Below are 21,520 nucleotides of genomic sequence, written 5' to 3' on the forward strand. Positions count from 1 at the left end.
GTATCACTGCGGGGCAGAGTGAAGGGTATTGGGGGACCCTGACCGTACCTTGCCAATGCTTTGTGAAGGGGGTGGCTGGCCCAGTCTCTGTATCCCAGCCTCTCTGGATGTGTGTCTCCGCGCACAGGAGAGCCAAGGCAGCAGTGCTGTGAGAAACTTGACAGGGCAAGCAGCTAGCCACGGAAAAGCAATGATGGGCCAAGTAATTTACCAGTGACCGTTCTAAACAGATGCCCAGTCCCCTTCCTACCGCCGTCTTATTACAGCCAATAGTATTAATGCATGTCCACTAGCTAGAGAATGGGTTGTGGTTTGGTTGGCTGAGTTACCTCTTGCATCACAGTAGCTGTTGCCTGGATTAGTAGCCTATATAAATTTTAGGTTTCAGAGTAGCAGCCGTGTTAGTCTGTATCCGCAAAAAGAACAGGAGTACTTGTGGCACCTTAGAGACTATTAGTCTCTAAGGTGCCACAAGTACTCCTGTTCTTTTTATGTAATTTTAGCAACTAGGTAAAATTGTTAATGATTTAGCTTAATTACATTTAATTGCTTCAAATACAGAACTAGATAAATTCATGCAGCAGGACAGGTTTATTAATGACTGTAAGCCAGGATGGGCAGGGGTGGTGCTCTAGCCGGTTTGCCAGAAGCTGGGAATGGGCGACAGGATGGATCACTTGTTGATTACCTGTTCTGTTCATTCCCTCTGGGACACCTGGCATTGACCACTGTCGGAAGACAGGATACTGGGCTAGCTGGAGCGTTGGTCCGACCCAGTATGGTTGTTCTTATGTTTTTATAGCCAGTGCACAAGATTTTAATTTTCTATACAGAAATTGTGTAGTTTATTAGTCCATTATTTTGATTAGTCAGACAAAGATTGACCCATGTAAATTTCTTAAAGGGACCTAGTTTTATTTAATTTGAACTTAAACTAACTCTTATACATTTTCTGAAAATACATTCTGTCCACACAATGCTGTAATCTTGGAGAAGGTGCACTGTATTTATCATACATAAAGGAATACCTGCAAAGAAAAATATATGATGTAAGGTTAAAGGAAGTGTGTGTTATAAGTACACAGTATCTTACTAGTGATTTACTTACCTTTTAGAAGTGCTTGGCGCTATTTCTGTATCTCCAATTAAGGGTGTTGATCAATTTCTGTCTTCTCCACCTAATGTCTAAGATCATGGCAGCTAAATAATATTGAGCCTTGTCTTCACAGAACTTAAATTATGTTTCTTCATAGTTTAAATTTGACAGGCTAAACTATGTAGACTGTACCAACAGGAAAATTAGTTGTAGCTGATTAAAGCACAGGTCCAGTGATCCCTTTCAAACCCTCAAGAGGAATTGGAAACCACCCACCTATCTCAAAGGTGTGCTAATCATGGTTGAGGCCTAGAGGCCTCTGTAATACAAATACTAATTAATAATAAAACCAACTGTAGATATGGTAAAACTGTTTTCAGTGCTAGTCATGGAAAGTGTGCTAAACCCCTGAGTGAGGCATGTCTGTTTGTCACTGGTGACTAGGAAGCTTTCCTGATTTGGGGGAGGAGGGGTGTTTCCTCCCCCTGCCATAGCTTCTGCAGAATCTAAGCTGCTGCTTTGAGAATCATCTCTATGGATACCACTCTCAATACACATGTGGGTTTGGAACCTTTTGAGTCGGCAGTGTCTGTACCTTCATGTTCTTGCATTTAATGGCATAAAGGGCAGCATGACCCCAATGTCTCTTGGTTTCTTGGTACATAAGAACGGCCATACTGGGTCAGACCAAAGGTCCATCTAGCCTAGTATCCTGTCTTCCGACAGTGGCCAATGCCAGGTTCTTCAGAGGGAATGAACAGAACAGGTAATCATTAAGTGATCCATTCCCTGTCATTTGTTCCCAGCTTCTGGCAAACAGAGGCTAGGGACACCATTCCTGCCCATCCTGGCTAATAGCCATTGATGGACCTACTCTCCAGGAACTTATCTAGTTCTCTTTTGAACCCTGTTATAGTCTTGGCCTTCACAACATCCTCTGGCAAAGAATTCCACAGGTTGAGCGTGTTGTGTGAAGAAATACTTCCTTTTGTTTGTTTTAAACCTGCTGCATATTAATTTCATTTGGTGACCTCTAGTTCCTGTGTTATGAGAAGGAGTAAATAGCACTTCCATATTTACTTTCTCTACACCAATCATGATTTTATACACCTCAATCATATCCCCTCTTAGTTGTCTCTTTTCTAAGCTGAAAAGTCAGTCTTATTAATCTCTCCTCATACAGAAGCTGTTCCCTACCACTAATCATTTTTGTTGCCCTTTTCTCTACCTTTTCTAATTCTAATATATCTTTTTTTTTTTTAAATGGGGTGACCACATCTGCATGCAGCATTCAAGGTGTGGGTGTACCATGGATTTATATAGAGGCAATATGATATTTTCTATCTAGTTATCTATCCCTTTCCTAGTGATTCCCAGCATTGTTAGCTTTTTTTAACTGCTGCAGCACATTGATTGGATATTTTCAGAGAACTACCCACGACTCCAAGATTTTTTTCTTGAGTGGTAACAGCTAATTTAGACCCCATCATGTTATATGTATAGTTGGGATTATGTTTCCCAATGTGCATTACTTTGCATTTATCAACACTGAATTTAAGCTGCCATTTTGTCACCCAGTCTTGTGAGATCCCTTATCCAGGCAGTAAGTGGAAACTTTGTGCTATCTGTTCTGCTCTCTATAGCTCCTTGACTTCACAAAGCAAATTTAAATTCTCCTCTAGTTCTTAACCCAGTTTCTTAGTAAGTTTAGATAACAAGTGGCAGCCTTTTTTGGTTACTACCAGCCAGTCAGTCCTGAGGTACCTTTCACTCCTCAAGAGGAATCAAAAGCCTCAGGCTTCAATCCCTGCTAGCATGTGGTGGTGTCATGTCCATGACAGCCAAACCTGATGTGTGTTCTGTCTGGGGAAAATCCACAACCCCAGTTGTTGTTCAGTATATTGGTCCCCTTCAGATTGGACCACTCAGTTGACCTTGGCAGCAATTCCTGAGATGTATTGGAGCCTTGAGCTGGTGTCCACAGCGTCGATACTAGCATGGGTATCAGCACTGATGGTACCAATGATAGTGTAAGGGAATATTCTGGTGACACCAAGGTTGGAGTCCCTTGTGTTGGACTTGGTGTGGGTTCTGATGGAAGGGTACTGAAACACCTCCTTAACACCAGTTGCCTCCCCAGTACGATACTGCACCATTGTTCCAATGTCTGCCAGATACCCTGGCACGTAGGCGATCAGTACCCTTTTTGATCCAATATACTTCTCTTCCTTCTCCTACTTTCTCAGAGCCGAGTTTTAAGCCCTCCCCAGAACCCTGACCTTCTCAACCTTCTCTGGAACAGAAGGATTCAGTATTGTCTTTGTGATCATCGGGGATTGATCCAAGGGTCACATTGGGGGTCCTCCTCTAAAATAAATCTGAGTACCTCAGATGCACACAATGTCTCCTTTGCGCCCTCACTCCTCTCCCTTGGTTCCCGCACCACCTCAGCTGTATCCTTATGGAATACACTGACTGTACTGGACAATGTGGATTCTCCCTGCTCAACCTCCCAGAGGCAACTCCCCTCATAGGTGTCTCTTCCAGGCAAGTCAAAACTGGCTAGAAGTGTTGAAACACAGGAGGTGGAGGAAAATTTTGAGGATTCCCGAGATAACTGCACTGATAACCCAGAACCTGCAACTGGTCTACTTGCCCCTCATCACCAGATGAAGCAGTTACACTATAATCCAGTCTCCCTGTGTGATTACTTTAGAACATTCCAAGACTTTCTGCAGAGAACAGCTAACATGTTAAATGTAGAACTGTTATTGGCACAGAAGGCACAAACTTTTCAACACAAGCAGGGTGGCAGTGCCCCTCCATGAAGAGGTCTTCAAACCAGCAAAAGATCTGTGACTCACTCTAGCCTCTTTTTCCCCTAACATACAGGAGAGAAGATAAGAAACATGTCCCACATAAGGGCTTTGGGTACTTCTGATCTTACCAACACAATTTGCTCTAGTTGGCCATGTGGTACAGGAGAAATCTATGTAAATGGGACCTCCAAAGGCTGTGTGTGTAAAAGGAGGAGAGTGGACAAACAGGCTGATGTTGTTAGGCAGAAAAGCTTATTCTGCAACTCTCCAAATGTGTATCACCAAATTCTAAGCTCTTTTGGTGAAATGATTTCCTTACATGGGATAGGATAACACCTTTTCTCAAGAAGATCCCACAAGAGGATAGAGTGGAGCTTAGAGACATCATGACAGATGGACTACTGGTGGTGAAGACATCTCTTCAGGTAGACCTAGATGCCTCTGATTGGTGGCCACAGCCATCACAGTGCACAGAGCATCCTGGTTACAATAGTTAGGTATATCAAAGCAGCTCCAAATGGCCATTAAGAATACTCTTTGCAGGATCTGAGCTCTTCAGCCTGAAAATGGACGAGGCACTCCATACCTTCAGGGATACGAGTGCTACCTGGTGCACCTTGGGTCTGTAAGCTCCAGTTAATTAAACAAATAATACAGTGTTGCAAGATCATTGCAGACAATTGACCTCTCTACTAGCATCAGAGGTCCTTGGATCCTCCCAAAAAGAAACCATGCTTTTCCTGCAGATGAATTTTTTTCTCTTCTACTGATTCAGTGCCTCACCAATCCTGTCAACATAATCTGACACTCTCCTTTCCCCCACTTTCCTTCTCACAAGCATGGGCTGGAATTGCATTAGACTGGTGGGTCCTACAGACTGTCATAGGCTATTCCAGTGGCTCTCAAATTTTTTTTACTGGTGACCCCTTTCACATAGCAAGTCTCTGAGTGCAACCCTCCCCCCTTATAAATTAAAAACACTTTTTTATATATTTAACACCATTATAAATGCTGGAGGCAAAGTGGTGTTTGGGGTGGAGGCTGACAGCTCACAACCCCCCCATGTAATAACCTCGTGACCCCCTGAGGGGTCCCGACCCCCAGTTTGAGAACCCCTGGGCTGTTCTGTTCAGTTCCAGTCCTTGCCTACCACTGACTATACTTAGTTTCTCCTTTAATGTGATTCATGTTTGAAACAAGAAAATACGCCAATATAACTAGCAAGAAGGCTTGGGGGCAGTTGTAGTGCGTAAAGCTACTTCTTGAAATGTAGTCAGTTTTGTTACCTCTGTTCCCCTAAAAACCAACCCAGGGTCACACTTGTATTAGTTTTATTACAATGCCACTGTTAGGTCAGATAGAAAAGAGATGGAGCTTATTCATACACGCACACATTCACTGTATTCATACCCTCATGCACCCACACACTTACACAGGCGGAGAGTTACCGGAGACCGCACGGAGGCCGAGAAGCCGAAGCGTGGTAGATCTGGTGTGTCCGCCTGCGGTCACGAATCCAGGCTGCTGAGCAGGTCAAGGAGCAGCCGCTTGTGTGCGTGGCTGTTTCCTTTTATTTTGGAACTGGGCGCTCCTGTCATGGACGCAGAAGGAAAACTCAGTGTACGTCACCAAGAAGTGTTCCCGGTCCCTGTTCCTTTCATGCATCTTTTCTTTACAGCACTCCGTGATTGCCTTCTCAGGGCAGATTACATCAGGCATACCTGTCTCCTGTCTCCAGGCTCTCTTCTCCTTGCAGTTCCTCTCCGCCCAGTCCCACATACACTCCCTTGTTCACACTCCTTCCTTCACTCTCTCTCTCTCTCTCTCTCTCTGAGGGATGGGATATTACAAAGGTTGGAAGTTCATACAAGTGGTAACTTGAAAAGTTTACAGAGCTTGTAAAGGTTACAAAACTTCAAAGGCTATGCTAACAATCACTGAAGTTACAAAGTCTGCAAAAAGGTGGCAAAACTTAATGATACAAGTTACAGATCTTACAATCGCATTTGAGCGGAGGCTTTACATAACAAGTTTAAAATATGGTATAACTTTAAACGAAGATTTGATCTCATAGCTTTGCTCTCTTATTGCCGATCTTCAGTAATTTTGCAGTTAAGTCAAATGCTATATTTGTGTCTTCATAGTTCCACTTTTATACACTGGCATCACTAATCTTTAAAGACCAGAATAGGTGACATCAACCAAATTGCCCATGTGATTGACAATGACCTGTGTGGTCCCAGAGTATGACTTGATTTTTCAGTGGTAGAACTCTGACTTGATTGAGGAAAAGAATGAAGTCTGTTTGAGAACACTAGAATGGTGGTTGAAGTCTTACACTCTTCATGCCCCTTTATCTCAGGGATTTCTGCACTTGGGTCTGTAAAACTAGCTGTTACTGCATACCCTGTCGACTCATATCTATCTATCATGGACTTCCGTATTTTGCACACTCCATACAGAAAACACTGGTCTGTATTGCATTCCAGCCTCTGCACCACTATGGCAATTCTCTTGTCCATAAAATAAGTGGAAAATGGTGAGCCTGGCACTGGAATGTCAGTTCCAGCTCCAGAGATTCCGAAGTACATTTAATTGTATGAAGGCTTCTCAGCCTCCCCCTCCCCCATAACATTATACAGCCAATGGCTAGAGCTGGGGCGGTCCCAGAGTGTTTTCTCTCTTGTAGCTCAATTTGGTGATAGAGGGACATGAAACCTCTTCATGTGTGGAGCCGCCTCTTCATGTCCCACCTGAGACTGTATTCTGCTCCCTTTCCATGCAATTGAATGTGGAAGTTACAATGCCAAAGCGGCAAATGCTGAATTGTAGGACAAGTCTGCATATGTAAGTGTTCACAGGCCCAGTGTGACGAATGGATTCTGGGACTTAAAAATCCCAGAATGCTAGATTTCTAGGAGGAACGTCTTGAAAACATCCAGCGTCTTCTGAGCCAAAAGCAGCTAAAGGTATGTAGAATAGTTCAGATGCTGCTGTGAAGAGTACGGTATAAATAATTAGGTTAGAGCTGCCTGGACTTCCTTAGAAAATGCGCTGTAAGGATAAGCAAACATTACTTACACATTGTGTTGCCTGGGTAAAATGCAGGATCGTGGATGTGGTACAACAGTGTCTACTGTATGACATTCAGATCAAGAGCTATATTAAATGTCACGCTTACCTATAAATGCCTCACTTTGTCATTGATTCAGCTCTGTAGGACCAGCAGGAGGAAGTTCTTATTTACAAGAGCATTGTGATTCTGAATTAGCTTAGGATCCTAGAGAAAACAGGATTATTTTCTTTTATTTAGTAGGACTAAGCTACTCTCCCGTCTCCACCCCCAAAATATATAAAAAGTAGCTCTCAAATTTGGAACAAGAAGTAGGACCTAGAATAATAAATGAGGAAAGTTTTTTCTGAAACTTGACAAGTACAGTTATAGCCAAACAGAGGATGAACTGGAGATAAGCTTGTGGTTTAGATCAGTACAAAAGCTTACAAATGTGTGGGGAAGATTAAAATGGAAACAGAGGAAGGGTTGGATGAAGAATATTGAGCCTGTCCATTTGCTAAGGATATTTGTTGGATAGCATCCCTGGCAAACATTTGTTTGGGCTCAGCTAATGTAGCTCATCAAGAGATTTCCCCCTTCTCCTCCCCCTGGAAGACATCAAACATTTGTAGACCTGTTTTTCATGGAGCCTTCAGTTATGTCTCCATAGTTGAGGATGAGTTTTGCACTTAAAGCAGGGATTCAACATTTTATGTCTGAAAAATACAGCGTACCGTGCCAGAATTACTATACTTTTTTGAGTAAAAATTTCCTAAGAATCTACAAGTAAATATGTTCATTGGCTCAAGAATTCTAATTTTAAGTAAATGGTACCTTTTAAGAAATTTAGCTCCCAGTGTTAGCCTTTTTTTTTTGTCCCTTTTTCAGTAACAGAATAGGATAGATGGCAGCTGCATATTGAGCAGAGGTCTTGAATGAGCTGTTTACAGTGTTGTGCAGGTCCCTTTCGTGAGTACATATACACCTCTACCCCGATATAACGCTGTCCTCGGGAGCCAAAAAATCTTACCGCGTTATAGGTGAAACCGCGTTATATCGAACTTGCTGTAGTGCGCAGCGTGCGACCCCCTCCCCTCCCCCCGGAGCACTGCTTTACCGCGTTATATTCGAATTCGTGTTATATCGCGTCGCATTATATCGGGGAAGAGGTGTAGTTTAGAACCATGTGAGGGTCTGAGCAGTTTAAATTTTCCCTCCAACGTGCATTACTTTACATTTATCGACACTGAACTTCATGTGCTATCGTGTTGCCCATCACGTAGCTTAATTACATCTCTGAAGTTCCTCCTAGTCCTCTGCACTTGACTAATGTTAGCAAAATTTGCAGAATACAAAGTTATTTCGCTGTTCACCTCCCTTTCCTGATATTTAACACTCAACTTAGACTGGAACATTGAGGCACTCGACTGTTAACCTTTTGCTAAGATGAAAATTGACTGTTCCTGCTCCTTCCTGTGTCTTAGCCGGTTTCTGGTCTATTACACTAGATCTATCAACTGTGGGTTAATCGGATGGGGGTGCTAGTTGCACTTTAAAAATTTTGGGGGAGTGGACCTGCTGACAGGGTTGGTGAGAGAAATATTGTTGTGTACTCTTAGCTCTCTTTATCCACAGCTGCCCCTTACATTTCTAGCTTCCTAAGAACATTTGCGTTTAGCTCAGTTAAACTGTTAAATTACTGTTTCCCTTCTCTCACTTGCACTCCTCTGGAAAATGTTGTCTGCTAAAATAACGTAAAATTAAATCCATCAAGAGCTAGGCCCATGCAGTTACTAAAGCAGCAGCACCCACAGCACTAGTAATGCCTGGGAGTTGCTGAAGTAACTGGAGTCCTTCCTGTCTCTACCCTCCCCCCAGACCCAGTGCATGGCCCCAGTGTTCTAGTGACCTCCAACACCACATGGGTTAGCCGTGCATCTGCTGGAGGAGGGGAGGAAGAGAACGCCACCTCCTGGACCTAGCCCACCTTTTCCTTAATTGCTGCCACCCAGGAATGTGAGGACTTTCCTCTGTGCTTGCTGTGGGTCAGCTCCCCAGCTCCACTAGCCAGGGGTACCACAAGCTCTCCCCTCTAGGCCTGTGCAGGCTTTGCTATCCCTCTGCAAGTTAGCGATAGGTATGCTCTGACCCCAAGTCTGCCAAGCATCTCCCTCAAGTGTGCAGCCTTTGGTCCCTGGACACTTTCAGCAGTCATGGGTGTGCTCTTTCTAAAAGAACAGTGCACATCAGTTTACCAGTGTGACCTCCGAGCATGGCTCCATTTAACACAGTACTGGATTTAAATATCTTTTTAGTGAAAATAAGCAAAAGTTTTTTGAACAAAGATAAGAGATTCAAAAGGTGGCAAGTAGAAGCATTGGAAACAAATGGTTACATACAAAATCATAACACACATTTTAGAGCCTAGATTTGTTTAACTAGATTTTTTTGTTTTATGGAGTAACACTCACCCCAGAGTCCTTCCAGCACAATGAATATACACAAAGAGATCAAATTACAGTTGTGCAGGCAACTGTAAAAGTGCTTGATTTTGCAACCCAAGTAACTTTTCATTGTGGTAGTATAGGATTAAAGACTACTGTATTATAGTCTTCAATCATATAGTTCCCCCGAGAAGACACTTACCTCATTCAGTGCACAGGTTGGACACACAAGGGGACAGAATTAAGATTGCATGGGCAACCATAAATCTTGTGTTTTGTAACTTTGGAATGCATGACTGCAACCTAAACTTTTTTTGAACATACTTATATATGTTTCGGAATGTTAGTGCATTCTGGTGTAATTCAATTGACAGGGGTAATCTACCATCAAGATGCATAGATAAAGGATATTTTTTTAAGAACCATTAGTCCTTTCAAAATCAATTGGACTTAAATAGGGAGACGTTTGCTGCTGTGTTCAGCACTTCCGAAATGTACTGGAATATTGTTTTCTGTTCTGGTATCTGCTTTTCAAAAAGAATATTGACAAATTAGAGAGGATTCAGAGCCACAAGAACAATTTGAGATTTGGAAAGCCTGCCTTACAGTGAGACTTAAAGAACTCACTCTTTTTAGCTTTTCTAAGAGACTGTTAACAGGTGACGTGATCATGATCTACAACTAGCTGTTGTGTGGGAAAGCTATGCGATAGCAGAGGGCTGATTAATCTAGCAGAAGAAGGTATAACAAAATCCTGTGGCTTTAAATTGAAGCTAGAAAAATTCAAATTGGAAGTGAGGTAACAGTAAGCAGTTAACCACTAGAAAACAACATACTTGGTGATGTGGTAGATTCTGAATCACTTGAAATGTTTAAATCATGATTGGCTGTTTTTTCTAGTCTAAGTTATATAGTAAGTCAGGCTAGATGATGATTGTCCTTTCTGGTCTGAAAATCTGAACCTATGAATATCCTGTCAACACTTTTTTTGCATTGTGTGCATATTTCCTTTTGTAGAAAACTAATGTGCTCAAAACATTGACAGTGCAATACAATCCCAACAATTTGACCTCCAACGTATACAAGGTTGGCCAGATCTCCCCACAGCAATTACGGCTCTGCTTATATCACAACCTGGTTTTTCCCTGTATCTCAAAACCTATCAGGAAATTGGGATTGTAATGTGTAGGCACTGAAACAACTTACTGAATCTGTTTACAAAATATGGTTTACCTTACCTCTTGTCCTAAATGTTATCTCTATCTTCTATTAGGCTAAAGAAATACTTACAAAAGAATCAAATGTGCAGGAGGTGCGTTGTCCTGTTACAGTGTGTGGGGATGTCCATGGTCAATTCCATGATCTTATGGAACTCTTCAGAATTGGTGGGAAATCGCCAGACACAAACTACCTGTTCATGGGAGACTATGTTGATAGAGGCTATTACTCGGTGGAAACAGTGACTCTTCTTGTAGCACTAAAGGTACACTTTTATTTTAAGAAAGTATAAAACCGCTCACATTGCAAGAGTTCTGAAACAAATTGGGGGCTGGAGGAATGAGCTGAAATGTAATTTGCAGACTAGAAGATTTCACTTTGTTAAAATGTTTGACAAGAAGCTTAATATTTTTTACATGTTCAAAATGGCATGCAGTTAACACTAATCAGAAATCTATTGTTTGATGTTATAAATGATTGTTCTCTTTCCATTGCTAGGTGCGTTATCCAGAACGCATTACAATACTGAGAGGAAATCATGAGAGCAGACAAATTACACAAGTGTATGGCTTTTATGATGAGTGTCTACGAAAGTATGGAAATGCCAATGTTTGGAAGTATTTCACAGATCTGTTTGATTATCTTCCACTTACAGCTCTAGTAGATGGCCAGGTAAGCTTTTGTATATTCTACAGGGGATAATAGATCTTACTCGTAGATTTTAAGGTCAGATGGGAGTACTTCACTTATCTAGTCTGACCTCCTAAGAATAGATGGCCTCAAACTCCTTTTCGGAGCTCTGCTTGTATCATGCTTCGAGTATAACACATGTTTGTAACATTAGTGAGAATCAGCTCAGTCGTTTATTCACTGAGGCCTGTCTTTATTGTACACCTCTACCTCGATATAACGCTGTCCTCGGAAGCCCAAAAGTCTTACCACGTTATAGTTGAAACCACATTATATCGAACTTGCTTTGATCCGCCGGGGTCCGCCCCCCCCCCCCCCCCCCCGAGCCCCGCTTTACTGTTATATCAGAATTTGCATTCTATCGGGGTATAGGTGTACTTCTAACTCTTATACCTATAAAACTTTTTTAAGCAGTTTGTTTTCCATTCTATTTACAAGTTAGAGTATTATTTTGTTCCTGGCCTTGATTTGCTACATGCCATTTATAACAACGAATTCATTGTGAAAGATGTCATAAGAATAGTTCTGGTTGTGGTGAATAGCAGATATCATGCACAACGGCTTCCAGGATGACTTGAAAAATTAATCGTGGCACTGAGTCTGACTTTTACCCAGAACCTGGTGATTTCTGGCTGCAACCCACCTAGGTTTGGATTGGAGTCATGACCAAAATAAACCTAGGCTGGTTCAAATGGGGAGTTGTGCGGACTTCTGCCGAATTGAATCGGACACTGGTGTGAGTGCTTCCTTTTCCAAGCTGCCTTTACAGCACTCTGAAAGGCAGCTTCAGAGGTGTGGAAACTGTTTGTGCTGCTTTGAAGGTCCACATGTACTGTACCAGAACTGAGTGGTAGGTGAGAGTAGGAGGAGAAGATGATTGAGAAGTTGCAACCAGGTTGGTTAGTGTGTGATAGAGCCCGGGGAGGAAGGGCTGCTCTTTCCATCCCATCTTGGGTCCTGCTGTCCTAACTAGTGCAGGATTTTACTTTTTCTTCCCTAACATGCCACCTCAGTAGGCAGGAGTCCCCTCCTGATTCACGTGCAGGTTGTACCCTATGTGTTAAGTGCTGTGGGAGTCAAAGTATTTCTGAAACAAAAGTGAAGAAATATTACCTTACATGTATAAGGATACTCTTTCTTTGGTGATCTTCACCACTTACAGAATTCTGTCTGTTTTCTTTTGGTGGAATTAATTTTTGAGTGTGAGAACTGTGATCTGTGCCATGAGGTTTAGAATGCTATGAAGCATAAGCTAGTTAATTTTACTTTTAAAAATGAGGTCTTTTCTTGGTCAGAATCAATATTATTTTTTTGTTCCTGTTCAGATATTCTGTCTCCATGGGGGTCTCTCTCCATCTATAGATACACTGGATCATATCAGAGCTCTGGATCGTCTACAGGAAGTTCCACATGAGGTAACCTGAAAGGAAAGGCGCTGTGATTTTACAAATAGGTTTGGGTATTTTTATATGCACATTTATCCTCCATTTTGAAATCCGATATTCTAAAGTGAAGTACATAGTGATACAGTAGATTGTAACAGACAAATATTGTAGTTTTAAATAAATAAAATAAACCAAACCAGCATGTTATGACAGCAGAATTGGCAAAGGAAGAGGTAGTAGTATTTCCCACACTCTTATCTTCTCTGACTTTGAGTACCACCTCATCAGCCCCAAAATTGATGAAATATTTGGATAGGGAAGTGCGTGTACTGGTTTGCACATCTCGTGTTAGACAAGTTCACGCTTACCATGTGAATAAATGCTACTTCTGCTCAAGTTGCCCTGGTAAATAGGTTACCTGTAGTGGAGTGCAATTTACAAGAATTTGATCAACTTTACTTTGCAGCAAGGACATCATTCTGTGGGGAGCAGGAAAGACAAACCAAACAGGAGAGGAGAGAGTGCATGCAAAATAGACTGAGGGATAGAAACCAATCAAGAGAGTGAAGTGTGAAGAATAGCAAAGTCTCTTCTAGCATCCAACTGAGGGAAAAAGTGAAGCATACATCTCTCCCAGGAGGAATTGGAAGCTCCAAATAGAATACCCACTACTTAGTCAAAGGACTCAGATATTCTGAGATTTCATGGTTGTTTGGCTTTTCTGTGGAACTTGAGTCTTGACATAAAATTGTTGTCTGGTATCTGAGTTTTCACAGAAAAACAAATATATGTATCCTAGCTCTTATGGTAGCAAAGATATACTTAAAAATGTAATCCATGTAAAACAATGCAGCAAAGACTCAGGCAGACTACACCTGGAGAGGTAAACTGGGAACTGCCCCATACACTGTAGACTTGTTGACTTGGAAAGCAGGGGGAAGTGAGTTAAATTTTGCATTTAACCATCGATCAATTTAATAGAAATATCTAGCTAATATGCTTGTTCATCTTGCTGATGCTACAATTCCCAGCGTTCCAAAACCTCTCGTTTCCCTAGCAACTTCTACAATGCGATTAGGCATTGTCAGTACAAAAATCTGCAGCATATTGAAAACTGAAAATACGAGAACATAAAATTGAACATCAGATTAAATAGCAGGGGTCACTGACTGATTTTTCATATTTAATTCAGTAAAAACCTCTCTGGAGTGTCTGGAGAGTTTAGGTCCATTTTGCTGCAGAGTACCTGGAGCCTGGCTCAGGCAGATTAGAGACAATTGAAGAGCTGGGCCAGCTCCAAGGTAGAAGCCACTCTGTTTTTCTCCTGCATCCTCTAAGGGTTTGTCTACACTGGAATCAAAGACCCACACCATGTTCGCGGCTGTCTTGGGTTTGCTGTCTTTGGCCTGGGCTTTTGAGCTGTAAAATCGCAGTGTAGACATGCAGGCCTGGGCTCCAGCCCAGGCTCTAGGACCCTCCCACCTTGTGGGGTCCCAGACCCTGAACAACTACAGCAATTTTACACCTCAGCTGACCCAGACCAGCCACAGCCATGCCACAGGTCTTTTATTCCAGTGTAGATGTACCCTAAGTAGCCAGGTGGAGAATGCATTGGACTCTGCACCAGAGCTCTGCCCTTTTTCCACTTGTCAGCTTGGTTTTCACAACCTTTTCATCCTGCTTGTAGTTGCCAAAAAGAGGTCATCTATTGGTGATTCAAGGGATATATTTGTGCTCTGCCCTTGTCTGAATTGTAGCTGAGACGTGCAGGATGTTGGGTGACATCAGATGTTGGCATTTGGTGGTTTCTGCTTAATTGTTTTGCCAGCAGTGCAAGGCTGGAGGTGGGACAGTAATTGATGTTTTCAGTTTGTACTGTTGAATTCAGGGGGATTGGGTAGTCTACTCTGTTTTTCAAGGAGCCCGGCAGCTTTCCTTCTTTGACTTCTTTTCCTTCTTTAACTTTTAGTAGTGGGCATAGTTCCCTGCTGGCTTTCACTAGCCAGAAGGGCATGGATCTGCCTCGCAGCTTGTGCTCTAATACTTTTTCACAACTTTCTGAGCTTCAGCAAGTGTGATGGGGCCAAACTCTGTCAGGGGTATCTGTCTAGTCAGGAATGAAATTTCCTGGCTAGTGCTGTACATACACACTTGCTCTCTTGTCAGCAAAATACACTGACTAATGCATGGACTAGTTAACTGACTGAAATAGTAGGCACAACTAATATAAACTAGTTACAAGACAGAATAACTTCAGTTTGGGAATGAAATTCTGGTTGCTCCTGCTGAGATATGTGAACCTCTACAGTAGGACAGGAGATTAGTTTGAGGGAACTAGAGACTCTCTCTCATCATTAGATGCTTTAGACATGACATAAATCCTGCATCTTGGCAGGAGGTTAGACTAGATGACCCTTGTGGTTCCTTCTAACCCTATGATTCTATGGTTATTTATGCCTACATCAATATAATTTTCATAATTTGTTTTCTCACCCATGATGTGGTCAAGTACAGTAACTCCTCACTTACAGTCATCCTGGTTAACGTTGTTTCGTGGTTACGTTGCTGATCAATTAGGGAATATGCTCGTTTAAAGTTGTGCAATGCTCCCTTCTAATGTCGTTTGGCAGCTGCCTGCTTTGTCCACGGCTTGCAGGAAGAGCAGCCCATTGCAGCTCGCTGGTGGGGGCTTGGAACCAGGGTGGACCGGCAGCCCCCTATCAGCTCCCCGCTCCCCTAAGTTCCCTGTGCAGCAGCTGCCCAGCAGGCTATCAATTGCCGGCAGTTCAGCTGTCCCTCACAATCATCATCACTGTGTATCAGTATTAAATTGTTTGTTTGAAACTTATACTGTGTGTGTGTGTGTGTGTGTGTGTGTGTGTGTGTGTGTATGTATATATGTGTGTGTATATATATATATATATATATATATGTATGTATATGTATATATGTGTGTGTATATATATGTATGTATATGTGTGTGTATATATATGTATGTATATGTGTGTGTATATGTATATATGTATATAAATAAATAAAAAAAAATTTATTTTCGTCTGGTGAAAAAAATTTCCCTGGAACCTAACCCCCTCATTTACATTAATTCTTATGGGGAAATTGGATTTGCTTAACATTGTTTCGCTTAGTCACATTTTTCAGAAACATAACTACAATGTTGAGTGAGGAGTTACTGTATTCCCTATTTTCAAAAAGACTATTAAGCCAGTGTTCATGAGCAAGCCTGCAGTGTCAGTCAGTGGTCACACATGAGGGAGGAATTGTGGAGGAATCATTTTAGTTTCAAGCTCTTGGGGTTTATAAACAGTATTGCCAACTCTTGTGATTTTTATCATGAGACTCATGATATTTGATATTTCACTTAAAGCTCCATCTCCTAACAAAATTACATGAGAATCTCAGCTTTCACTTTAGAAAAAAGTTTCTAGTCTTGGTTGCGGAGAAAAGCTTGAAAACTTGATGTGAGTACTGCCTCCTCCCCCCCCCCCCCCCAAAGACTCAAACCAGACGAAAACTACAAAGAGCTCCAAATTTAACGTTGTTTAAACTCATGATATTTAAGCCAATGTCGTGATATTTGGAAACTGATTCATGATCTGTGAACATCTGGGATTGTCAGTACTATATAAGTAGTGAGTACCCTTTTTAAGATTATGAAATACTATACCGGGAAAGTGTGTGTTTAAAAAATATATATATATATATATAGAATATTCAGCATATACTCAGAGAATGAGGGCTTGGAAATGTTTGTTGTAAATAAAATGCCTTTCAAAGTAGACTTTTTAATATTTTTCTTCTAAGTAAAATTTCTGCTTTCCTTGTTAGGGCCCAATGTGTGATCTCTTATGGTCAGATCCAGATGATCGTGGAGGCTGGGGTATTTCTCCACGTGGTGCTGGCTACACGTTTGGACAGGATATCTCTGAAACATTTAATCATGCCAATGGTCTTACACTGGTCTCCCGTGCTCACCAACTTGTGATGGAGGTATGGTGAGCGTATTTTGTTATGATAGCGTACCCTAGATGAAGTGATACAAATACTGAAGAAGACATAATTTCTTATAAATGCAAGGTTGTCCATAGTTTACAGGCTTACATTCTAAATCCCGGGAAGCTTTTCATAATGTGCAATAGGCCTGAAAAGTAATACTTTACACTTGGCATTTTAGATGAATTAGTAGGAGAATGCTTTTTTTCTTTCTTTTTTTTTTTAAGTGAGTTAGTCAAAGGGAATAAAGGTGGCTCATGCTAAGGAGTGGTTACAAAAGTATAGTCTGCTTGCATTCTGACAATCTTTTCCTCTACTAATGTGTTAAATAGGCTATCCTGTAATATGTAGCAGTCAGTTGCAACAGGGATTAAACCATCCAGCTGGTATAGATAGAACATAGCATTACTGGAAAAATGCCAGGTGGGTCAATGGAGCATTTTTATTTTTAATTCAGTTAAAGTAGATCCTTTATAGCTTGTGCTGTACATAAAAACATGTAGAGTATGTAAGCTGATGAGCTCGAACGTCAATACTCGGATTTAAAAAAAATTAAACACATTTCTATTTAAAAACATCTAGGTATGTCTAGGGTACTGTTTTCTGGAATTTGCAAACAAAGGTACTAATAAACATGGAAGTCATGAATAGTTTAAATTACCAATAATCATAGTCATTTATAACCTGTGCTGTTACCTTAATATGTAAAGGCTTAAAAAGTTTTTCATGTCTACACAGTGTTTACTTCTCATTTTGAAATAGCTGCTAAGAAACAATTACAGTAAAAGCTGTGTTATCCGGTACTTTAACAATCAGAAAGCTAAATAAACCGCCATTTCTGATCTTCATTGAAAGTCCGGTTTATAGTCCAGGTAGCACAGGGCCAGCAGGCTCCCTACAAGCAGCAACCTGTCCCTGCTGCTCCTAGGTGATGGGGTCGCTAGGCGGATCTGCGTGCTCCCCCCACCCCAAGTGCTGGCTCCACAGCTCCCATTGGCCAGGAACCATGGCCAATGGGAACTGCAGAGGCAGCGCGCAGAGCTGCCTAGCCATGCCTCTGCCTAGGAGCAGCAGGGACAGGTCACCACTTGTGGGGAGCCACCTGAATCATAGAATATCAAGGTTGGAAGGGACGTCAGGAGGTCATCTAGTCCAACCCCTTGCTCAAAGCAGGACCAAATCCCCAGACACATTTTTGCCCCAGATCCCTAAATGGCCCCCTCAAGGATTGAACTCTCAACCCTGGGTTTAGCAGGCCAATGCTCAAACCACTGAGCTATCCCTCCCCCACCTGGATCCGACACCCTGCACCCCTTCCTGAGCCCCCTCCCACATCCAAACTCCCTCCCTCTTAGTTAACCGTAATTTTTTTACTTACTGGCACCCCCCATTCACCCAACATGCCAGTTAACAAAGCTTTTACTGTATTTGAAGATTGAGATCATTGCAAAATGGAAACACTTAAAAGAAGGCTGCCCTATTAAATGCTCAAAACCCATTTAAGCTTTTAAGAGGAGCTTTCAGACTTGTACCAAATGACTGGAGGATAGCTAATGTGATGCCAGTTTTTAAAAGGGGCTCCAGAGGTGATCCTGGCAATTACAGGCCAGTAAGCCTGACTTCAGTACCAGGCAAATTGATTAAAACTATAGTAAAGAACAAATTTGTCGCCCACATAGATGAACATAATTTGTTGGGGAAGTGTCAACGTGATTTTTGTAAAGGGAGATCATGCCTCACCAATCTACTAGAATTTTTTGAGGGGATAAATAAGCATGTGGACAAGGGGGATCCAGTGGATATAATGTACTTAAATTTTCAGAAAGCCTTAGACAAGATCTCTAACCAAAGGTTTTTAAGCAAAGTAAGCTGTCATGAGATAAGAGGGAAGGTCCTCTCATGGATTGGTAACTGGTTAAAAGATGATAAACAAAGGGTAGGAATAAATGGTCAATTCTCAGAATGGAGAGAGAGAAATAGTGGTGTCCCCAAGGGTCTGTACTGGGCTCTGTCCTATTCAACATACTCATAAATGATCTGGAAAAAAGGGTAAACGGTGAGGTGACAAAATTTGCAGAAGATACAAAACTACTGGAGATAGTGAAGTCCCAGGCAGACGGCGAAGAGCTACAAAAGGATCTCTCAAAATTGGGTGACTGGGCAAAAAAATGGCAGATGAAATTCAGTGTTGATAAATGCAAAGTAATGCACATTGGAAAACGTAATCCCAACTATTCATATAAAATGATGGGGTCTAAATTAGCTGTTACCACTCAAGAAAGAGATCTTGGAGTCCTTATGGATACTTCTCTGAAAACATCCACTCAATGTGCAGTGGCCATCAAAAAAGGAAACAGAATGTTGGGAATCTATTATCTATCTAAAGGGATAGATAATAAGACTATATAAGTCCATGGTACGCCCGTATCTTGAATACTGTGTGCAGATGTAGTCGCCCCATCTCAAAAAAGATATTTTGGAATTGGAAAAGGGTTCAGAAAAGGGCAACAAAAATGATTAGGGATATGGAACAGCTTCTGTATGAGGAGAGATTAATAAGACTGGGACTTTTCAGCAGAAAAGATCCGACTAAGGGGGGATATGATTGGTGTGGAGAAAGTAAATAAGTAAGTGTTGTTTACTCCTTCTCATAACACACGAACTAGGGGTCACCAAATAAAATTAATAGGCAATATATTTAAAACAAACCAAAGGAAGTATTTTTTTCACACAATGCACAGTCAACCTGTGGAACTCTTTGCCAGAGGATGTTGTGAAGGCCCAGTCTATAACAGGGTTCAAAAAAGAACTAGATAAATTCATGGAGGATAGGTCCATCAATGGCTATTAGGATGGGCAAGGATAGTGTCCCTAGCCTCTGTTTGCCAGAAGCTGGGAATGGACGACAGGGGATGGATCACTTGATGATTTACCTGTTCTGTTTATTCCTTGTTGGGCACCTGGCATTGGCCACTGTCAGAAGACAGGACACTGGGCTAGATGGACCTTTGGTCTGACCAAGCATGGCCACTCTTATGATCTGTACTAAGATTTTTAACTGAGAATTTAATTCTTTTACATTACAGGGTTACAACTGGTGTCATGATCGAAATGTGGTTACCATTTTCAGTGCACCCAATTACTGTTATCGTTGTGGGAACCAGGCTGCTATCATGGAACTAGATGACACTTTAAAATATTCCTTGTGAGTAACTTACCTTGTTTCAAGTGTCTGTCTTTTCTTTCAAAAGGGTAGAGATGCAGATCTTAGAACTAATGGTGCTACTCTCACTCTAATGAATCAAGAGTGTGATGCACAAATGGAAATAGAAGTTGATCACGTGATGCTAAGTTGATGAAGGGGTTTACAAGGGTAGTTATAGTTGGCATTGACCTTTGAGAAACATGGCAGTGAGTCACCCTAAGGATTGCCGCAGCCTTTTCTTAGTGACTGGGGATCCCTTCAGAAAGGTGATGCAATCCCACTATCAGAGAGTTTGAGTACATGGCCTTCATATCCCTAACTGTAGAGACTACAAAAGCAACATATATGTAAGATGAATAGAAAAATATCAATATCAATAATAAAAGAAGAAAAATCAGTTTTACATACCCTAGAGCTTCATTTTGAAAGCTTAACATCTGATCTTCAAGTGGCTTCAGCTTGTGGAATCCCTGCACCTCTGCCATAAGCTTCTGGAACCTTTTGGAAAGCTGTCCCCATTGGGACTACTTGTCCCTTCCATCCCTGGAGGTTCCAGTGATCTAAAAACAGGTGTGGGGGGAAGACCCAAGTCACTGTTCAGTTCCTTCTAACTGCCAAAGTTGCAGAAAGCTGCGATTGTGCAGTGTCCTTGGTGCTGCCCTTGTCTTTTTTTTTTTTTCTTCCTTCTGTACTTTGGGGACTAATTTTGTTTATAGTTTGTGAGGTTGGTTGAAAGAGAGAAGGCAAGTGAACAAGAGTGGCAAACGGGAGTTTCAGTGAGTGTAGCTGCAGATATTGTGCTTGGAGGTAGTGTGAAAGAAAAGAATTGGTTAACCAAGGAACCAGAGAGTGGAAACTAGAGGCTTGGGAGTTTGTAAGCACCAAGAGGACCCAGTGGCATTCTACCCAGCTAAGGCTGACCAGAATGGGAATGCTGTGACTTTCAGAGAAGACCAGGAAGAATTCCACACAGCTTCATTCTTCGAGTGATTGCACATGTGCATTCCACTCTTGGTGTGCGCATACCCCGTGCACAGTCACCAGAAATTTTCCCCTCAGTGGTACCCGTCGGGGTGGCTCGAGCACCTTCTGCTACCACGCACCGCTGGCCTCAGTATAAAGGGCCCAGGTGGTCCCGAGCCCCCAAAGTTCCTTTTTACCAGCTGAGACAGTTGCTTTAACTGCTTTCCTTGCTTCTCAAGTGTTCAGTGGACTGTATTCTCTAATTTTACTCAAAATAGTTTAGTGACAATAAGGTTATTAGTTTAGCTAGTTAAGTTTTATCCCATATGAGGGTTTCATTCAATTCCCGGTGCCGAGGGATGCCTTGGTCACCAGGCTTCAAGTCCTGAATTTCCTGCAGGAATTCCCTTCATTCATCCTAAACCATCAATGACTCTGGTCTCAAATGCATCGGCTCTAGAGTGGGGAGCCCCTCTGGTCTCAGGGTCTTTGGTCCTTGAGGAAGCGCTCTCTTCATACCAGCATCAGAGAACTCAGGGTGATTTTTCTTGCCTGTCAAGCTTTGCTATCTCATATCAGAGGGAGAAATCTGTTCTTATAGACATCACCCAGGGCCGGCTCTGGCTTTTTGGCC

The 21,520-nt window shown here is 41.9% G+C and overlaps 1 protein-coding gene across 1 annotated transcript in view; it reads left to right on the top strand.

Moving 5' to 3' along the window:
• The first annotated feature begins 10,664 nt into the window (after positions 1–10,664).
• PPP2CB (protein phosphatase 2 catalytic subunit beta) overlaps positions 10,665–21,520 on the top strand; it is a 16,720-nt gene continuing 5,864 nt past the window's right edge. The window contains exons 1-5 of the mRNA XM_026653296.2: positions 10,665–10,897; positions 11,131–11,304; positions 12,648–12,737; positions 16,554–16,715; positions 19,805–19,923. Of these exons, the coding sequence (XP_026509081.1) occupies positions 10,781–10,897; positions 11,131–11,304; positions 12,648–12,737; positions 16,554–16,715; positions 19,805–19,923 (662 nt within the window). The 5' untranslated portion in view covers positions 10,665–10,780. The remainder of the gene's footprint in view (positions 10,898–11,130; positions 11,305–12,647; positions 12,738–16,553; positions 16,716–19,804; positions 19,924–21,520) is intronic.

The sequence above is a fragment of the Terrapene carolina genome, unplaced genomic scaffold (assembly GCF_002925995.2).
Source record: "Terrapene carolina triunguis isolate 2854851 unplaced genomic scaffold, T_m_triunguis-2.0 Scaffold136, whole genome shotgun sequence".
Lineage (NCBI taxonomy): Eukaryota > Metazoa > Chordata > Testudines > Emydidae > Terrapene > Terrapene triunguis.